At 52.3% G+C, this 18,582-nt stretch overlaps 7 protein-coding genes across 7 annotated transcripts; 4 read left to right on the top strand and 3 right to left on the bottom strand.

Moving 5' to 3' along the window:
- Positions 1-1,080: 1,080 nt before the first annotated feature.
- On the top strand, positions 1,081-2,097 carry CPAR01_02474 (uncharacterized protein; the record flags this gene model as incomplete). Its single annotated transcript, XM_060486761.1, has 2 exons — positions 1,081-1,455; positions 1,594-2,097. Coding segments are annotated over 2 exons (879 nt in total), but the record flags the coding sequence as incomplete, so codon positions are not given.
- A 295-nt stretch (positions 2,098-2,392) lies between these two features.
- On the top strand, positions 2,393-3,055 carry CPAR01_02473 (uncharacterized protein; the record flags this gene model as incomplete). The annotated part of the gene is made up of 1 exon (XM_060486760.1): positions 2,393-3,055. The coding sequence occupies one exon, from the start codon at positions 2,393-2,395 to the stop codon at positions 3,053-3,055; it is 663 nt and encodes a 220-aa protein (XP_060354088.1).
- Positions 3,056-4,381: 1,326 nt separating this feature from the next.
- On the top strand, positions 4,382-4,717 carry CPAR01_02472 (uncharacterized protein; the record flags this gene model as incomplete). The annotated part of the gene is made up of 1 exon (XM_060486759.1): positions 4,382-4,717. The coding sequence occupies one exon, from the start codon at positions 4,382-4,384 to the stop codon at positions 4,715-4,717; it is 336 nt and encodes a 111-aa protein (XP_060354087.1).
- A 110-nt stretch (positions 4,718-4,827) lies between these two features.
- CPAR01_02471 (uncharacterized protein) lies at positions 4,828-5,112 on the bottom strand (the record flags this gene model as incomplete). Its single annotated transcript, XM_060486758.1, has 1 exon — positions 4,828-5,112. The coding sequence occupies one exon, from the start codon at positions 5,110-5,112 to the stop codon at positions 4,828-4,830; it is 285 nt and encodes a 94-aa protein (XP_060354086.1).
- Positions 5,113-8,205: 3,093 nt separating this feature from the next.
- CPAR01_02470 (uncharacterized protein) lies at positions 8,206-8,661 on the top strand (the record flags this gene model as incomplete). The annotated part of the gene is made up of 1 exon (XM_060486757.1): positions 8,206-8,661. One exon carries the CDS (start codon positions 8,206-8,208, stop codon positions 8,659-8,661), a length of 456 nt encoding a protein of 151 aa, XP_060354085.1.
- Positions 8,662-14,051: 5,390 nt separating this feature from the next.
- Positions 14,052-16,383, bottom strand: CPAR01_02469 (uncharacterized protein; the record flags this gene model as incomplete). Its single annotated transcript, XM_060486756.1, has 5 exons — positions 14,052-14,191; positions 14,256-14,683; positions 14,754-16,031; positions 16,082-16,248; positions 16,354-16,383. 5 exons carry the CDS (start codon positions 16,381-16,383, stop codon positions 14,052-14,054), a joined length of 2,043 nt encoding a protein of 680 aa, XP_060354084.1.
- Positions 16,384-17,507: 1,124 nt separating this feature from the next.
- On the bottom strand, positions 17,508-18,575 carry CPAR01_02468 (uncharacterized protein; the record flags this gene model as incomplete). Its single annotated transcript, XM_060486755.1, has 1 exon — positions 17,508-18,575. One exon carries the CDS (start codon positions 18,573-18,575, stop codon positions 17,508-17,510), a length of 1,068 nt encoding a protein of 355 aa, XP_060354083.1.
- Positions 18,576-18,582: the final 7 nt, after the last annotated feature.

The following is an 18,582-nucleotide window of genomic DNA, read 5'->3' as shown; positions in this document are numbered from 1 at the left end:
GTATTGTGAGGCGATGTGAAGTCAAAAAGTGTTGGATGGACAGAGGGTCGAGAGGCAAGACGGAAGAAGTTCGAAAGGTTGGCAAGGTCAGGTACTTCCGGGGGGTGGAGGGGACTAAAAGACGAGGGGAGGAACAAGACGAGGGATCTCAGTCTTTTTTTGGTGTGGTGGGTGTGGGTGGGTGTGGATTTGAAAAGCCAAGCAAGGCAAAGCCAGGCAAGGTTGGGAGTGAGGGGAGGCAATAGTGCACAGTACGAGAGTACCTAGCGCGCGAGCCAGAAAACCGCGGAGTGTGAGGTCGGGATGTGTGAGTAAGTGAGTAATAGTGTATGTACGAATAGTACCCTAGTAGGTATGTGTGATTTGATGGGTGTGCCGTGTGTGAGAGTGAGTAAGAGGGAGAGGGTGAGAAAGAGAATATAAGAGTGAGAGAGGGGGGAGCCTGGTGTTGGGATCGGGATTCTGACTGTGTGAGAGTGGAGTGTTCCCGCTGCCGGTGCTTGCTGGTTGGTGTTGCGTTGGTGACTGAATGGGGTTATTGGTGATAATGAGGGTGTGTGGGTGAGCGAATTGGGAAATGGACGGAGACCAAGAGGTTTGGTTTCTCTCTGTTCTTTCCCTTATTTTCCTTCTACTTTTTTCATTGGGGAGAGGGAAGGAAGTAGTGGTAGGTGCCGCAAAGAGTGGGACATTCACACACCTCGCGTCCAGCAGCGCCTTTGGTTTCGGGTCGCTGTGGATGGTGGAGAGCGGATGGAAGGCACGACTGATTCCCAGACAAATTGACGCTGGACGACACTTTCTGCTGTTGCTTGCTTGCTGCTGTTGCTGCCGTCGTCGCTCCTGCTCTTTCTCAATCATGTTCTACCCCGTGTGTATTTGCAAGAGTCACCCTGTGTGGGTGTGTGCGTTTGTGATAGAGATGATTGGAAGGGGGGCCGGAACCTGGAAATGCTAGGAAGGAGAGCGGCGGCGGTGGGCAAGGAGGAGCAACCGGGTCTGGTATTCCTGGGAAGGCGAAATAGCGACAGGACACAACGCAAGGAAAAGACAAGACAGGCCGCAGGCCATGCTGCGTAGGCGCGGCGCCCGCAGTGGAGTCCATCCAATGTTGGACTGGAGCTGGGAATTGTTCTCCTACGAGACTCGAGTAACGAAAGTAACGAGAGAGCCCGAAGCGTTACGGCTGCTCAGACCGGGCTCGCTCTTTCCTCCCGTCTGCTTCCTTTCCTTCTTTCCGTCTTCTTCCTAAAGTGCCCTCGCTCTCACGCCTTTGCGATTCGAGAGATCCATCCTCGCTCGCTATTAGCCTCGCGCTTTTGCACAGGCCACCGTGCAGCATTAAGACGGGATGGCGGGAGGAAGAGGGATGCTGCGAAAAAGAAGAGGGCCGGGAAGGAGGGGCGCCTGCACCTTGCGACCCAAGGTACCGTGCACAGAGGGCCAGAAGACACGGTATGCGCGTCTGTGCCTTTGGGCGCGGCCAACATCCTTCTGATTGGTCCCGATTGCAGACGAGGACCTTATCTCGAGTGGGTCAACTGCATTGGGACTGGCGTGAAGCTGGGGTGATGCTGGTGGGTATCCGCACAGGTCACCGCCTGGAATTCCCCGTCTTTTTGCACAGCTTGCTGCAGAGATAAGGAGCATCCGCACCTGGTCGCACGACGAGGCGCAAGCACGGCCCAAGGCACGTTCGAAGCCATGATCCTGCAGTATGTACCTACTTGCTTGTATTACCCTCAGATACGTCCTCACTGCCGCACATTTGACGTCCAGATATCCTCAACACTTACAGAGCATTACTGCCATATTGCACGTGCTGCGTATCAATTCATTGCCAAGGTTATTGCCCGAGTTCTCAAAGCAACATCGTACCGAAATGGTACATCTGGATACTATGGTACGACATGGCCGGAGGGCCTGCGTACAGCGCGCGCAGCTCACTTTTGCATCCCAGTAACACCTCACAGTGACCCAACAGAGCAACCTCACCCTGCAGGCGCCATGCAGCAAAGGCTACGACGGATACGCATCACAAAGCACTGGGCTCTCTCTCATCTCGTCCCATCATCACGAGCAACCAAACGTCGTTAGCAGCTTATACCATCTCAGAGCCTCGTGGCTTCTCGTCTAGGCCCTCCCATAGGCGGCCTGGCCGTCGTCGCTGCCAAGTAGTGTACGCCTCTGCCATCGATCTGAAGTTCAGCTACGATGACATGCCATTATTTTCAAAGTCTAGGGCAGTTGGCCGAAAACTGACAGGTCGAGGCATGTTAGCTAGCTCAGCTCAATGGGGACGTGCAATGCAGAGCCAGCAAAGGGTGTGACAGCCACCTACGATTGACACAAACCCATCCACAGCCCGTGTTTCGACTCGTCCATCTTTTCTATGGCGTCCACTCGAAAGTATGGCTGCAGCAGCCCTTGGGTTGGGTTCCCAGCACCTATCCATCTGCGACGTTATGCTGCACTCTACCTGCCGACATCGAACTCCGTCGAATCTGCCCTAGGAGTGTTTCGATTCTATTCTCTGTTACCCTCCTCCACCATGCCCGTTTCTTGCAGTTCCTTGCCTCACCCTCACAGTAGCAATCAGTCAGAGTCTATGGAATCACTCCCTCGAATCTCGATGACGGATCGTTCTGTACAGAATCAAGAAAATCCCATACAGTCCAAGACTCCAGTCAGGTACGAATGGATCCTCCTACGACCCAGTAGCCGCACATGCCTCGCACCACGTCGCTTGCTCCATCTAATTGACCTCCTGCATGCTTGCATAGTTATGGATACCGTGCCCCAGTTCGGAGCGGTGTTCCTTGCAAGAAGGAGACAACTCGCACACCTGAGAAGTGAGAACAGGTTGTGTGCTGTCTTGGCCAAGCCAGGAGAGGCAGCGAGCTGTTGGCATTGGCAAAACCGCACTTTACTATGTAAAAGCCAAAAGGCATGGCGAGCACAGGGGTCCAAGACAGATGGATGTGCGTGCATTGGCAAGGATGGCCGATGCTTGGCCCGTGCTGCGGCTGCGAATTCAAGATTCGAAAAGCAGTAAGGGTCAGACAAAGTTTTGGTGGCAGTCCTTGACTTGGCTGCTTGGGGGCTTGAAAAGACAGAATCGCTATAGGAATAAATAAATAAAAATAAAAATAAAAAAGCTCGAAAGAAGAGAAGCGAAGAGCCAAATCCTCACCATTTCGACAAAGATACGTACCGAATCAGTTTCTGAGGGCCAGAGCGGGGACAACGGGGCCACGACCGGAGCGGGGGCAGGGCCAGATGGAGGCAAGAGTGCAAGACTGCAGGAGCAAGGGCAAGGGCAGCAGCTACGGAGAAAGGGAACGAGGGACTTCCGACCAGGTACCTTGCCTTATCGCGCCATGATCTGCATCTCGTCATTGGCCCGCTGGAGCCTCTCACCTTTTTTCGCGACATGCGCCGACGACAAGGCACGTACCGATTTCTCCCCGCCGTTGACCTTAGGTTCCTTGGGCAGTGGAAGGTAAGGTAGGTACGAAGCACAGCAAAGCAATCTCGAAGCTCTTGCCGTTTGCTACGAATACAGATACGTACTGCGACACACCACCGGCACCATAGCCCTGAGCATCCGGGAGAAAAATAACGACAAAAGAAAAAAGAAAGAGTCCAACGACTCCTTATCCTCACCTCACCTCACCTCACCTCAACTCACCAGTCAACGAGGTGTGTTGGTCCGCGGAAGACAGTACAAGCCATTCCCAACTGCAAAATCCTTCGGCATCAAAAGGTTGGGACACACTCCAACGACGCCTTTGGCTAAAGTGCCTCGCGAGGAATGCACCCATGCAAGACATGTTCCGCTACGCAGTGACACACGCGTGATGCAGATGTCATCGACAAGAAGAGTCAACTCAGTCAAGTCTCCGACCTGCGGCAAAGCCTGCAAGACAAGCACGAAGATGATGCCCAAGACTGCACGACACCAAGACATCCAAATGCCATCGCTGCCAGTGCTGCAGTGACTGCACCAATTCGAACAAAGGAACTAGGTACCCATCGACCTTCGCTACGTCTCCTCGCGTGCTGTGCGTGTCTCGCGCCTCTTCTTCCACTTGTCTTTCCCCGAATCTTTACGAATGCCTCATTACACTATCCAGGTAATTGACTGCCTAGGTACTCTACCAATACCTATCTTTTCATCCGACTCTTCAACCCGGCGGCCAGCATGTTTATGACTAATACGGCACACATTGGGGGACAAATCCCACCTCTTCGGTCCCAATCATTCAACAATTTCTAGTTGGCCGATGCAAGCACACTGGACCAGCGGCCCAACCCGAACGGAGCCTGATCCGTCTTCGGGCAGTTGGCATGTCTTTGTCATTGCCCGCTGCCGTTGTCAATGTCACTATTCGGTGGCAACAGCCTGGACTCCGATCCAGATTTCAGACTCCAGACCTCAGCTACCTTGCATGCTTCCTCGACGTTAGGCATTTCCCTGGTCCGATGTCTCCCTAGCTCCCGGGTTTGTCGCCTATTTTCACAGGCGGCCCTCGATCCCCGTTCAGCAAGCCCAACTCCCGCCGTGCCGCCCTACCAACAAACGTGCGTTTCCACAACCGACCGATCTTCTCCACCTACATCAATGATCACGGTTCTCCACATACTTAGTGCTTTCGACCATCCATTATGTGCGTTGAACAATCTACACAGTACGGAGTACGGGCAGGTGTTCTAGCGGTGGCCGGCGGCGGCGGTGGCTATCCACTTGTTCGCTGCGTAGCAGCCGAAGAGCCGGCTGCGTAGTTATGACGAGACATGCTACAGCCTACAGCCACAAACTGCTGGTCATGGAGAGCATGGCTTGATCTTGTTAGAGACGGCGCGGAGAGACCATCGACCATCCGGCAGATGAGAATCTAAATTTCTTGACGTTCTCCTTCCAGGGCTGTCGCGCCCGCAAACCTGACGTTTCCTCAGATCACCCTGCCGCATACAAAGAACCCGCGCATGGAGGTGGCTCATCCCGTCTTTCTTTGACAAGGCCCGACACCGACGGGCGGAAACAAGACCTTCATAACACCACGAACAGACGAGTATGAGCAGCGAACATAGGCACTCTTTCTTCGGCATTGGTCAAAACCCAGCATCTGGAACTGGCTTCTCCAGTCACCTCTGAACAACTGCAGGGTCAGCTCCGCAACCAGAACTCACACGCATGCAAGTGTCATTCTCCTGGCTCACTGTGCGACATGGCCATTGGATGCAAGACGCCCTCTGCAGCGCTCATTTGTCGCCTAGTTTCGGAGCTGCATCTCTCCTGTCTCTGCATGATTCCTTCTTGGACGCCACGAACGAGACCCTAATGCGACAACCGCATCATCCTGGAATTGACTTGGACGGCAGAAATGCGACTGCCCGGCAGTCCAGCAGCATAGTCGCAAAAACGATCTGATCGTCTAATTTATGTACATATCGAACTGTTCTTAGCGGGGGCATCCGGCCATCGGGGAGCATTCGGTGACAGCAAATACAGCGACGGGGGCGTCCAACCACATCCCCGACTGTAGTAAATCATCAACACAGCTGTCCACGACGCAGTCGAGGCTTGGCATTGGCTTGACAAGACGCTGATACCGTACAATGGCCTGATGTCCTGCAAAATTTCTGCTCTCAAGCTCGGGAACCACGTTTCATTGGATACATAAATTTCTCTGGGCACGTTGTCACTTGCCATTTGGTCGCTGGTTTCGACCGTGGAACGAGCAACATGAGGCACTCGTTGTCAGTCGAAGGGATGCTCACCTCGGCAAGCAATCTTCGCCGTTGGTGCTTTAGACTGTTCAGCCTTCTACCGCCGTCAATCATCGCTCTGTAGTCTCGGGTCATCAAATGATAACTAACAACACGACATCTGGCGATCGAGGCAATGGCTACGATAATACGCTTTCCTCCGTGAGCATGGATAGGGGGCTAGCTTTCTTCGCACTCCAGATGCCAGCCACTCAGAGTCGAGGAAACTACCAATCGATCGATCAGGGGCGGCGCTCGCACCAGGCGCAAGTGAAGCAGGATAGACCCTGGCTCAGCCATCGGCGAACGACTCGAGTTTTGCTTCGTCGCCGGTATTGCCGCTGTCGTAGACTTCATTGAGTTTGCTCGACTCCGTCGCTCTTATTCCGCGGAAGAACAGCTCCTCTATTGCAACCCGACTTGCACCTGCTCCCGAACTCAGCCCTCAGAAGACTCCAGATCAAGCATGATCGTCAACTCGGCGGCCTTGGAACTACCCTTATCCATGCAGCAAGCGATGCTGGCATCGAGGTACCATCGTCAATGTCGGAGCGGGAGATGTTTGGAGTCGCTGATGGAGACTCCATCGCCGTCAATTATCTCGGGTGGAGATGCGGCGCGGACGATGCTTCCCAATCATCCAAGTTCTCTCACCTGTCCAGGCTGCCCCTGGTCACGGCTATTCTGCTGGTTTCGTCGAGGCCTAACGGTCTCCACTCGCTGCGCAGCTTGCATCATTGTCATCATTCGCAATCTCAAGGACGAAAACGACTGTGCACAACGCTTTACTACTAGGAGCGAACATGGAGGCGGGACCAGAAGCTAGAAGAATCTTGAACATTCAGAGACAAACCGCCGAATATCACGAGTTCACTACAGGTTGCCAGGTGTTCCTTCGTACACCTTCAGTGTCGAAAGAAGCGCAACATTACCCACTCATCCGCTATACCACGTCCTACTAGAAGATCCCTCAATGCCAGAGACTCCACAGAGCGTTGCTGTGTCAGAGTGACCGATTAAACAGTTGTCATAACCATCGCATTTGAACGGGCGACCAAGACACGCGACAAGCGCTCGAAAGACCGCAAGACAAAATCACTCCTTCCCCCAAATTGCAGCGGTCCAGTTGCCCACCATCCAGACAATGGCCTGAACGATAGAGGTGATGAGAGTGCAGGAACCGCAAGCCTGGATCGTGAACGGCACTAGCTTAATCAACGATACCACTGGAATTGCCAGGCGATTGGACAATGCGTTGACAACCAAAGAAAGCCGCCGAGCCAGCTCTGCTTCTTACGAGAAGCGATCGGACTTGAGGTCAGCTCGTTCCGTCAGGTTACCCGATCCGGATTAGCATCGCTGGCCGGCTGGCAATGTCAGTCTCGGGAAGAGACGGCACCACGGAAAGCCACATACCGCTGGCACAGTGGTACGTTAACGTCCAGTCTGCGGCGTGCGCAGTGTCTTTTCGGAATCAACGCTCGTAGAGATCGAAGGGGCCACGGCGCCCCGGGCCATGATCTCCAACAACCAGCCCGGTGCCCATCAATCCTACTTGTATACTTGTGAGCTGGTTGTGGTCGAGACTCGAGACTAGATCGGCTCGATTCAATGGAAACCTCCGTCCATCGCATGCTCACAGTCAGGCATGAATTTCTCCGGGACCTCTTACCCTCCCTGTCTAGCGCTTCTGGGGTTTGGGCCTCTGCTCGAATGTATCGACGATCACTGATCATCCCTGGTCAACTCGGACACAGCACCGCAGCAGTGAGGTCCACTAAGCCGAGAAAGATTTCAGCAAGTCGGCGTGGTTGGGTTCATGAATGAAGCTTCAAATGCAAACGATGAACGTAAAAACAAACAATTCGTACCTAATCGTTGCCGTATGTTCAATACCTCTAGTCCGGCACCCTGGGCAGATATGAGCTGTGAAGTTGCAGCATACACGGACCGACCCTTATTATCAGTATCAGCCATTGAGGCACGCGGATCTCGTCTCTAGCTAAGAATTTAACGATCCCGGGCCAGAAAATCGTTCCACGACATTCACACCTCGCTGACAGCCCAAACGCTCCCGGCTCGAGCGCCCTGCTCGTCTTAACCCAATCCAACAAAACAACGGTGACCACGCCGTAGGGCGGGTGTATGAACACTCTGTACTCAGAACTGGATCATGTAGACGCAGTAAGTTCGTCAAGACCAGCCATGGGTAACTTCCAATGACCAGCTCTACTACCGGTCGGTGAAAGCCGTCCCCGCTGAGTTCAGCAATATGTGAGGTAAGGAATAGATGCATCGTAGGCCTCGAAGAATCTGGGCCGCCACGAACTCGGAACCACTATCCAAAAAGGAAAGAAGGGTCCAAATTCCAGAACGGTCCACGATGTGATTCTCCCTCTCTACCGGGCAGAGAGCCTGTCCGAGCGAGATGAGATGGTACCTCCATTGTCGTTTCTCCATAGAAGGTTCGCGAGACCCACTGAAACAAGTGAAGCTCACGATGCTTCGGCTTCCACACGCCTCCAGGGACAGCTAGGTGGTCTCACCGGTGAGCCTGCCTTCCCTGCAACGAACCCGAAAAAACGCCTACGTGGCAGGGGAGCAGGGGCTTGGGACCAATCATCAAACAAGTCTGAGGGGCAGAAAAATCTCACGATGGCTTCGCTTTGGCGTTCCCTTCCGATGCCCGGGGGCAGCCCCTCCTTGGCCACGGGGTGCAAATGTACTCCAAATAGCCCGGTCCAGACTAGGGCAGCCAGCTGCGAACTGCGGAGAAGAGGCCCAGAGGGAGACAAGGCCGCAAGGGCAAGGGCTGTGATTTACGGCGGCTTATTCGTCAAGAAACCCCCCCAATCGCTGGGCTGGTCCAGCTTTGCACAGGGTCCCTGATTCCGTTGACAAACGCGGGCATCTGCTGCTTGCAGCGTAGCTTGCAGCAAGACGAACTACGGATACATATCGCAGGCCGGAAGTGCATCGGCATCACCACCCATTTACCTGACTGCTCGTCAGTCTGCAGATAAGAGCTCCGGACAACAACAAGTCCCAAAGGAGAGAGGTTGGGGAAAGATGGGGTTGGTGTCGTGTTGTTCGACTCTGAAGCACCTGCGCAATCAGCTGCCCAAGCACGAGTCTGTCGTCGTCAACCTCTGCCACCCGAATAGCCCGAGTCTGAGTCGTGGCTTGTCTGTCTCGCACACAGACCAATGTCGGTATCTGCTGTCCGGGGTAATTTAGTACTGGGGTCTTTTATTTTCTTCGTCCCGCCCTAAGCGACAGTGCTATTAATGCGCGGCCACGAGAAGGGAACGCGCGCATGTCGAGGAACAACATCATGCATCATCCTATCTGCAAGTCTACGGGAGCTAAGACATCCAGACCAACAAAAGTCGTCCTCCATGATCCGTCACAGCTCGCGCTCATACCCAAATAGAAGCAAGTACGGTAGGCACGCCTTTTTGGTTTCCCTTCTCTCGATAGAAATCGCCCCATACAACGTCAATCGCCTAGGATCCAAGAACGGCCGTTGGTGGTTTGTGTCGATCACCTCGATGCATGCTCATCAGGTAGCCTCCCCCAACCGGCATGACGTTTCGGCGACGCTCATTTCTCTGTTGGAAATTCGACTTTTCTTCACGAGTTTTGAATGATTGGCATGACACCGCGAAATGGTCATTTTGTGAGCTAAACAGAAATCCTTCTGCGTCGCAATCCCCGACGGCTCGGTTACCCCAAATTATATCTGTTGTCTTTCATCCCAACAGAGCACCAAGCAGAATATGACTGCTCATATCCGAAGGCTCTCTTGACCTCCGCCGTTTCAAAGAACACCGGCTGGCATCTCTCTGCGTACGGCGTTGCAGTCAATGGCACTATACCCCGTACTCTTTCTTCGTTTTGGACTTAATTTCTTGCTCATTGCCCCCTGCTTCCAGCCATCACACCTCGTGCGAGGTGGAACTTGAGGTTTAGCATGTGCCTCGTCATATTTCTAAATGTCTCTCACCCCGTACTGGCCGCCATCGTATTACTGCTTGCTGCCAGCGGACTCCCTTCTCGCCACTAGATGGAGCGGCTTACGCGCCTCCGGTCCACACTCTATAAGCTATGTGCACTGGCTTTTGCTTGGAAAAAAATGTCAAAATATCAGACGTCTGGGGAAAAGTGTGGGAGGCCGGAAGCCGCTCGACTAAAGTAGCGGCGGCAGCCGTGGGATCTTTCTTTTCCCCAGACAGCTGAACAGGGAAAATCCTCTACTCGATGTCTTTTCTCACCATGGCATCATAACCGCTCGCTGGCTGACGGGACTAGCTCTACCACATGGCGAAGGGCATCCCACCATGTCTAGACCATCAAACACGTACTGTCTAGTAACACCAGCTGCTCCCACCCTCATCGCCCACGACGAAGAATAAAGGGCTGATCTCTTGCTTCAGACCAAAGCTCCGTTGACAGGGACTTGACTCGGTTTTACGATCGCGCCGAAGGAAGACGTCGCTCGCAGGTCACTGAGGAAGGAATCTCCATGAAGGAGTGGTGCTAGGCACATGAGGTTGTTGTTATTCTTCGTCGCGCACAGCTCTAGCACCATCCCCGCTGCCATGCCTGCCCCCAGGGGCCTAGAAAAAAGCAACATGTGAATCTGGGGTACGGAAAGGGGGGAGGAGTCGCTGTCTGGAGAACCAAAAAATGCGGGATGTGCGGAGGGCCGTACGGTCGCGATCATTCGTCGAGACGGCGTTCCGGACAAGTGCGAGGGAATCACACCGATTTGGCGCTGACCTAAGATGTGATTGAATTCCCTCCCCAACCGACTCCATCTTTGCTCATTCTCGGTGTTAATATTCCATCGACACTCAAGATCTAGGCAAGGGGGCGAGTTGATTGGCTTTTCACACCGGGGCAACCACTTTCCCATCACCCACCAGGGCCACCCTCCTCCCAGACCGGTGTGCAAGTTTTGGTGCTTGTCGACGAGTTCGAGAGTCAACCACATGCGGTGACTTGCATGATGGGCTACGGATACATACCTTGAGGCGAGACGCGCCTAGCCCCGTGCAAAGCCGTGCGAGCTAGCAGACGGCCCCCTTAACCTCCGCAGTTGGGACTGCCTTTGCCTGCCCACACGACCCTTACCTACGTTGGACCCGATGCAACCCGCACCTCCAGGTTTCTCCAAAAGAATGTCTCGGTTTCGTAGCTTTGGATTGGTTTGTGTTGGCTCATCACTTATCGCAGGGTGGCCAGGACGAGAACAGGAATTCCGGAATACAGGTGCGCAAAGAAGAACAAAAACGCAACGGCGTCGACGGTGATCGGCGGAAATCAGGGTCATGGTTTCTCTTTAGGGTGACATGCGCTGGGGGGGTTTAAAAGGCCCGGTTTGCTAGAGTGATGTGCAGTGAACATCAGTGTTGGGTGCCAGTGAGGAGGAGGAGGAGGAGGATGAGGAGGGGTCGTGATCTTTGGGCGAGATGATAGATCCAACGCCTGGCTCGCAGCCGATCCAACTACTTTTCGATACTCGCATCGCATGCGCGGTCGCGGCGTAGCAACGCACCTAGATTCTGGGCATTTTCTGCTCTGTTTTTGGTGCAAGGTGTCTATGACACTCCGGTGAATCCTTTTCCAAGGGGGATTTGATGGCTGCTTGGATTAGTGGTTGCGTGGTTTACAGGCTCAGAGCCGCCCCCCGGGAGCAGTCTTCTCACGCTTAGGACGGCGGAGTGAGTGTGCGAAGTTTGGTTGTTTGGTTCAGGATTGTGGGTTTGGGTGGATGGGTGGGTGTGTGCGATGGTTCTCCATGTTTTTGCTGCACGTCATCCCATTTTCGCCGATGGCCTGATACTGGTCTGGGGTTCTAGGGGTTTGGTTCAACTACCTGGACCGAAGAAGGGGTTCAGTGCTGATCTAGGTGGAATAGCAGACACTTTCAGATATCGAGCTGATCTACAGAGAGAGGTACTTTTTTTCTATTTCATGTCTTTTTTACTGATGGGATGGCCGAGACATGGAGTTCACTTCAGCTGATTTGCATCAAACGATGAAGATGACTTTTAATCAGCCGTCTTCTGTGTTCTTAGACCCTGCATGTCCACTCTCTCCCTTTCGGAGCGGATTTAATCTTGGTTGGTCATGGTTGAAAAGATGGAGGGGGGCGATGGAATGTTCAGATTGTCACTGCAGAAATTCCAGAACTGGTGGATGGTTTCCCACCCGTCCACCATTCCTTCCACCCTCCTGAACCCTTTAGCTCAAGTTACACAAGAAGGGTAGGTAGGACGAGCGGGAAATGATTTCTTTTCGGGGGGGGGGGGGGGGAGATGAAAAGTGATGAAAGGGAGAAGAAGACGATGATGGAAGAAGACGAGGCGAGGCTGGAGCTTGGAGGAAACATTTGTATACACAGAGTACAGACATACAGGTGACGGTGTGACGAACACAGGTACAACAATTGGAGAAAGCGCAGCGCGATACGAAAAGCAAGCCACCTTCGCCCATTTGGTCACTGACTTGATCGCTGCGGATGTCTCGGTCGTCCGCGTCGAGGTCTCACCGTGTTTAGTCATTCTTTTGGTTCGGAGACACACTCACATGTCGACGGGGGACAGATACCCGCCCCATGTTCGCTTCTTTTCTTATCTCTGTACTCTGTACTAGCCGGCTGGTATCTAGGTGCTTGCGCAACAGACAACCTACTATGTACGCAGGCATGGCAGTGCCACGAAAAATGGGCGATAACGAAACAGAGCCCGAGTGAATGGTTGACGCACGCCGACGCGAGTCTAGTCGTTGCTGTCCTGCAGCCACACCTTTTTTTTTTCTCTGTTGCATCTACACTACGTTTGCTCAACCTGATGCCTCAGACGTACAGTAGATTCGTTTTCCCCGCCATGTCAAGTTGATCTTGGCAGACCCATTTTGGGGTCGCATGAGGTTGGTGGCTCACTAGGTAAGGTAGGTAGGTACGTTCCTATCTCTCATCTGTCTCTGTTCGTTTGTTTCCTTTGTGATGTCGGTGTTCTTTGAAGGCCGGGCCGCCGGGTTGGTGGTGGTGACACTTACATCAGCGTGTGACGAAACGTTCCCTCACCCTTTTGGTTCATGGTGCGTGTGTGCTGCATTGGCTAGATCCGGACTTGGAGGGGTGAGGCGTAACACGAGGATTTCCAGGTTTTGGAGAGGATGGATTCATGTGAGGGAGGTGGCTTATTTCAGGGTCTTCTTGTTCTTCAGTCATGGCAGATAACGTAGAGTATGTCATCGCGTGTGGCTGGTCGTCCTCTTGGAGAGCGAACACGAAAACGTTTCCTGCTTTACTCTATGTGACTATGAATCACAGGTGTGGCGAATGAGACTCTGAATATACGTAACCCCGAACTTTTTGGACTGCCAACCCTCTTTTTAGGGTGAGTAGACGTGACTTGATTGGAGATGTCTCATTCACCAGCCCCCCTTTCCCCCCTTCCTTCCCGCCTCGTGAGCCCCTTCTTATCGCTGGTTTAGAAACTCGTGATGCTAGATGAGGACCCTGAAAGGAAAGTGCAGTGAATATCGAGAAAGGGGGTGGGTGTTGATGAGGATTGTGATTATGGCACTGTGGCACTGTGGCACACAGGTGCACCCGCCAAGCCGTTGCGTTTCCCAGTGTTTCTTCAAGTGTTTTTGTTACACCGTCGGAAGCCGCTTCGGTAGTGAGGCGGGAAGAACGTGACTGAGGCGATTTTGATGTCTCAGTTGAAGGCAACTTCGTGTGTGGTTTCTGTTCATCTTTGTCTCATTGGGGGTTTACATTCGAGAAGTGGAGGGTCCTTTTTGGGATGTGAAGTCTCGAAGTCTTGAAGATTTGAGACCCATCTCCGATTCCATTGGGTGAAAGGTATTTGTGAAAGAAGAAGAGTTGGGGACGAGCTTTTTGGTTGTTGTCTCATCACTTTGCTGTCGATCGTATTTCGTATCAATGCGGTGAGAAACGTATTAATGCGGTGAGAAAGGGTGAGAGCGGACGTCATGAGTAGTGGAATGTTTGATGAGACGTTGCAGATGGGAGAGACGCTGGGGATAGGGTTAATGGTGGTGTGTCTCATGCTTTGCTTGAAGTTGTTGGGCGATGTCGCTGATGCAATCGTTCGCGATGTATCGATACACGCGGAGGAGAAGTCTGGTGGTTCGTTCTTTCACACTCCCTACTCTCTGTCTTGTTCATAGGTTCTCGGTGCTGGACCAAGGTAAACAATATCACTACAAGCTCTACTAAAAATGGTTCAAGTTAAGTCTTGTTACTTCGTGAAAAGCCCAAACATAGTGTCATCCATAAGCGATGTATTGTCAGCCATCAACTCCTGCCAAAAGTCGGGCCAACCAGTGGTGTCAGCCACATCGAGTGTCTCAAAATTGTATGTCGAATCAGTTAAATATACTAGAAACTGTTAGCCATCTATATCGAGTAGCAATAACTTGCTAGGTGGAATAGACCAACTCACCCGCAGGCTGCTGATCGTTGGAGTTGCTTGACTCATCCAGACTGATATGTCGGGATACCTCCTTCATCTGCTGCATCAAAGACTTGAGCACCTTGAAAGGCCTCCGCAATCCTCGGCCAAAGTTTCTTTGGTACTCGGACAAAATCATCCAGAAGAATTTGATGCATCTAATATAATGTTCTTGATCTTGATGGGCATGCTGAAGAATGACCAACACAGCGCTATACGCAGCATAAAGCAGCCCGTAATGCGCGTGTCTGAGCGTGAAGTATGTGTTGTAGGCTTCCAACAGACGCCAAATCTTGAATGCGGCGTCGATGCACCTCCGACGTCCGTCATCTCCAGAGACAGGCTCGATGGAAAAGTTGAAGTGGCCCCGGTTCAAGAACGCCTGCTCGAGCAAGATGACCAAGGTCCAGTATGAAACTCTAGGGTTGGTTTGTTAATCAGATTCGAGCAACATCGAGAAACATCGAGAAGGAGAAAGATTCAACTCACTGCAGTGAAACTAGATTAGGCGGAGGAGTGTCGTCTTTGCCTGGCTCGAATAGGAGGTGAGTTGGTAGACTGTCCATCCATCGACTGAGGTTTTCCCTCATTTTAGACCGAAATTGTAATAGATCCGGCATCGGCGTCTGAGCACTCCTGACGGAATAAAAGTGTTGTATGATCTCTTCTGCTATTGCAGCAAGCTGCAGCATACCTTGGAAGCAGCTGATTGCATAGGCCGGACGTCCCTTGTAGCTTACTGTTGGGCTGATACTTGCACTACCAGGATTCCACTGCTCCATTTCCTCGTACGAATCAAGAAACTCTTTGGAGATGTTACCGTCCTTTAAGAGAAGGCCCGGAGGACGGCCCAAGTAGAGTGACTGGAACTTGTCGCTTGTGTAGGCGCCCCAGTAGATCCTCCGTCTCATCTCCATCTCTGTGACGGACACCCCGTTCTTTGACTCGGGATCAATACCGCTCGGGATGTCTAGGTGGTAGCCTAGATCAACCATCATTCTGTACGCCATGCCACAGTACACCCACCCGGCGCTCTGTTTGCCGTACGGAACTAGACAAACCCCACATACGACGAGTGCCACCACAGTAGGCATAGTCGGATTGTCGATATGTTGAGGGAGCAGCTCCTTGAAGCGATCGTAAAAGCCCATGCCGGTTGTCGAAGGATCTTCGGGACATGTGCGTACAATACTGAGATCAGTGAATAGACTGCTCTGTAGGAAGATCGCATTCAGCAGCAATTTGTTGACATAGGGCCCATTTTTGAAGATGCTATCCATGATTGCAGGACGATATGTCCAGAGATATGTGTAGTGTAATCGGTTCCAGTGTAGATTCAGTAAATGCATCGCAATATCCGCAGAGACGCCATCAAAGTCTGCGTTGGCTAAGACGCTAGGCGTGGAGTAGAAGACGAGTTCTCTTTGATACGACGTGGCAGCTTGTGCTATGAGTCGATCCTGGGCGACTCTCTTCAGAAAGGCATTGGTCTCGTCTTTGCTTGATGTCGAACTCTTCCAGAAATGACCGCTGGCGTTATCATGAAGGAGACTGGTGGCACCATAGACGGTTGTGTCGCCCTCAATGGAAGGGCGCTCATGTAGCTGAGGCATGAGAGAGTCGGCGTCTGTTTGATGCCGGCTAGGCGGGGATCTCGAAGAACATGCATACTCGAGCTGTGCAGGATCAGAAGAAGTGGGCGAGTTTTGGGGTCTGCCAGGAGCAAACATGCGACTGTTTTCTAGTGACTCATTACCAGTCGAAGGACTATCCAAGTCAGTCAGATTTGGAACAATGAAGGGATTCATGTTTCTAACCTTCTCTCAGAAACTCGCTGCTTCAGCTGTTCAATCTGGTTTTGAAGTGATTGGATCTCTGACGCCTTTGACCGGACGACAGCCTTTCGACCGTCTTCTGGGTACTCGCACCGATGACTTCTCATACGGCAGCCACTGCATTCAGGGCGTTGGCCATCACATTTTACCTATAAAATTGTGATTATTTGATGGCAAGAAGAATTCATCGCTCGCCTTTTACGATGTTGCCAACGTACTTTCCTCGACCGGCAGACTTTGCAAGTCCTACAGACGACGCGCTGCTGAGCGATCTTCGCCGGCATCGTTGTGAACCATCGATTCGGGCTGTTGAAGAATGAAATCCGGCCGATTTAGTCATTAACCGGGCCAGGGTCTGGGCGCAGCCAAGCCATTTATATGTAAGTACAAGCGCGTAAATCCAAGCCACATGTGGCGCTCGCACGAACCGGAGGCTTCTCGTCATGGCCAACAACACTCCTTGCAACCATCTCACCAGGTTGTATTCAAGCTACACCTGCTCTGTCATCGACTATGAAGTCATCCATATTACCAATGACCTTCTGAGAGACATCTCGCTCCTACTGGTTCCTTCTAATCACGAATCTCAAGGTCACAAGTGGACTAGTTCTCACCCAAGTAAAACCATGCTGGAGGCAACAAACTTTGTCTGGGTGGTTGAGAGAGGTAGCGAAACGTGCTAGAGGGCTTCAAATCCAACCCGACTGATGATATGGCACTGAATGTTCTGCCATCAAATAGTAGCTGAGAGCCGCGAGCCTAGATGGATGGATGGTAATGTCTGGAGCAAAGGCCTAGGTTGTCATACGGAGTGTAGTGACTGAGTAGGCATGCTGTTGAGACGATGTATACAGAGAAAGATTCGTGACAAGACCTTTTTATGGCCCATATAGACATGATATAGCCAGTGTTTGTGCCTCCATGTCGGCGCTTGAGGATGCTTAACTCGGAGCAAGATTGTTCCATATGATGTGAATCGACGGTACATTCTCTGTTTATAAGTTCATTTCATTGCGTGAAACCCCGCACTCATTTCGGTCTTTGCTTTTGTCTGTGTGATGCCTCGAGTCGAAACTCTTCGGACATCTCACATACCAATGTCCGTGTTCATTCATAGTGAGATTGGACTAGCGCAACCCATGGTCCACTTTCGGACATCGATGTCCGAAGCGCCACCGGGTATCCCACGGGACTTTGCTCGACGGTTCCCCGTGGACTTTGAGGTGACAGAGTGGCATTGGCCTAGATAAAAGGAAGTGACTCTTCTCACTGATTTCCATTGGGTAATCACATACGTACAGTATGCTCCGATGCTTGCAGTGCCAATTGTAAAACCATTTTAAGTCTGTAATACGTCTGAATGCTCCCCTATGTCTCAGGTAATTGTGGTATGTTCAATTTCGACGAGTTAAGGCTTGCGTAATTTGAAAGAAAACGACACCTTTCCAGTAATGACGCCGGCTGTGTTTACGCGCTCAATGTGGTGGAACGCCTTCATAGCGTCACGGCTTTCCACAGAACCGATGCCAAGTTGTTCCAAAATCTCCATCACTGCTGCATATAAAATTTCCTCGTTTCCATCTTCAACCTTGACAGATATTCCCAAGCCCGAGTTGGCCCCCAGACGCCGCGTCTCTTCGGAGTCTCGGATGGCAACACCATAGCACCCATCGGCACCCAGCTTACCCACGAGAGTACCACCATGCTTGAGCATCAGTTCAGTACAGAATCTAGCATCCCCAGCAACCATTTCGGGGAATCGCCACATAGAATGGTAGATCCTAGCCAGATTCCTCGTCCTTGGGTCCGTCGCAGAACCCTGAGCCTCAGCGTCTGCAGCGTGAGCAAGGAGAGCATAAAGGTGACTGATGTCACGAAGAGGAAGGGCGGGAGCTGGCAGGTTGCATCCGTCGATGCCCCATTTGATCTCGTCAGCCTCCAGGCCAGTAAGCTCCTCAAAGGTATGTCTGACACGAATTTGGACTTCGTGATTGGACAAGTGATACTCCTCGTCTTGCCCCAGTGCTTTGGCCCCGGCTAGCATGCCGATATGCTTCGCAGAGCAATTGTTACAGAGAGCCCCAGGCGTAAACCCTTTCCTGATCCATTCGTTGTTGACGCTCTCGGACATTGACGGGTGACCTCCGCACCGCAAGTCTTGCTCTTTGGCCGCAATCTTGGTCAGCATCGTGACCCCGGACTGAACGTGACGCTCCTCGCTACTATGTGAAGAGCACATGAGAGCAATTTCCTTGTCGTCGAAACCGAATTGCTCAAATCCTTCAATCTCGAGAAGGGCGAGAATTTGAGCTGGTTTGGCTGCTGATCGGGCGAGTGTCAGGCGTGATGGGTCGCCCACGGCGTACAAGAGACTGCCATCAGCGTCTGTGACTGCAGCGTGAATTCGATGAGTATTTTCGGTGATTCCTCCTCGATCAGAAAAGACACAGTCTTCTAGAGCTGCATGTTGAGACATCTTCATT

The sequence above is a fragment of the Colletotrichum paranaense genome (assembly GCF_030867605.1).
Source record: "Colletotrichum paranaense strain IMI 384185 chromosome Unknown Scaffold_2.1, whole genome shotgun sequence".
Lineage (NCBI taxonomy): Eukaryota > Fungi > Ascomycota > Sordariomycetes > Glomerellales > Glomerellaceae > Colletotrichum > Colletotrichum paranaense.
The sequence above is the reverse complement of the archived record's forward strand: the minus strand, read 5'-3'. Positions and strand labels throughout refer to the sequence as shown.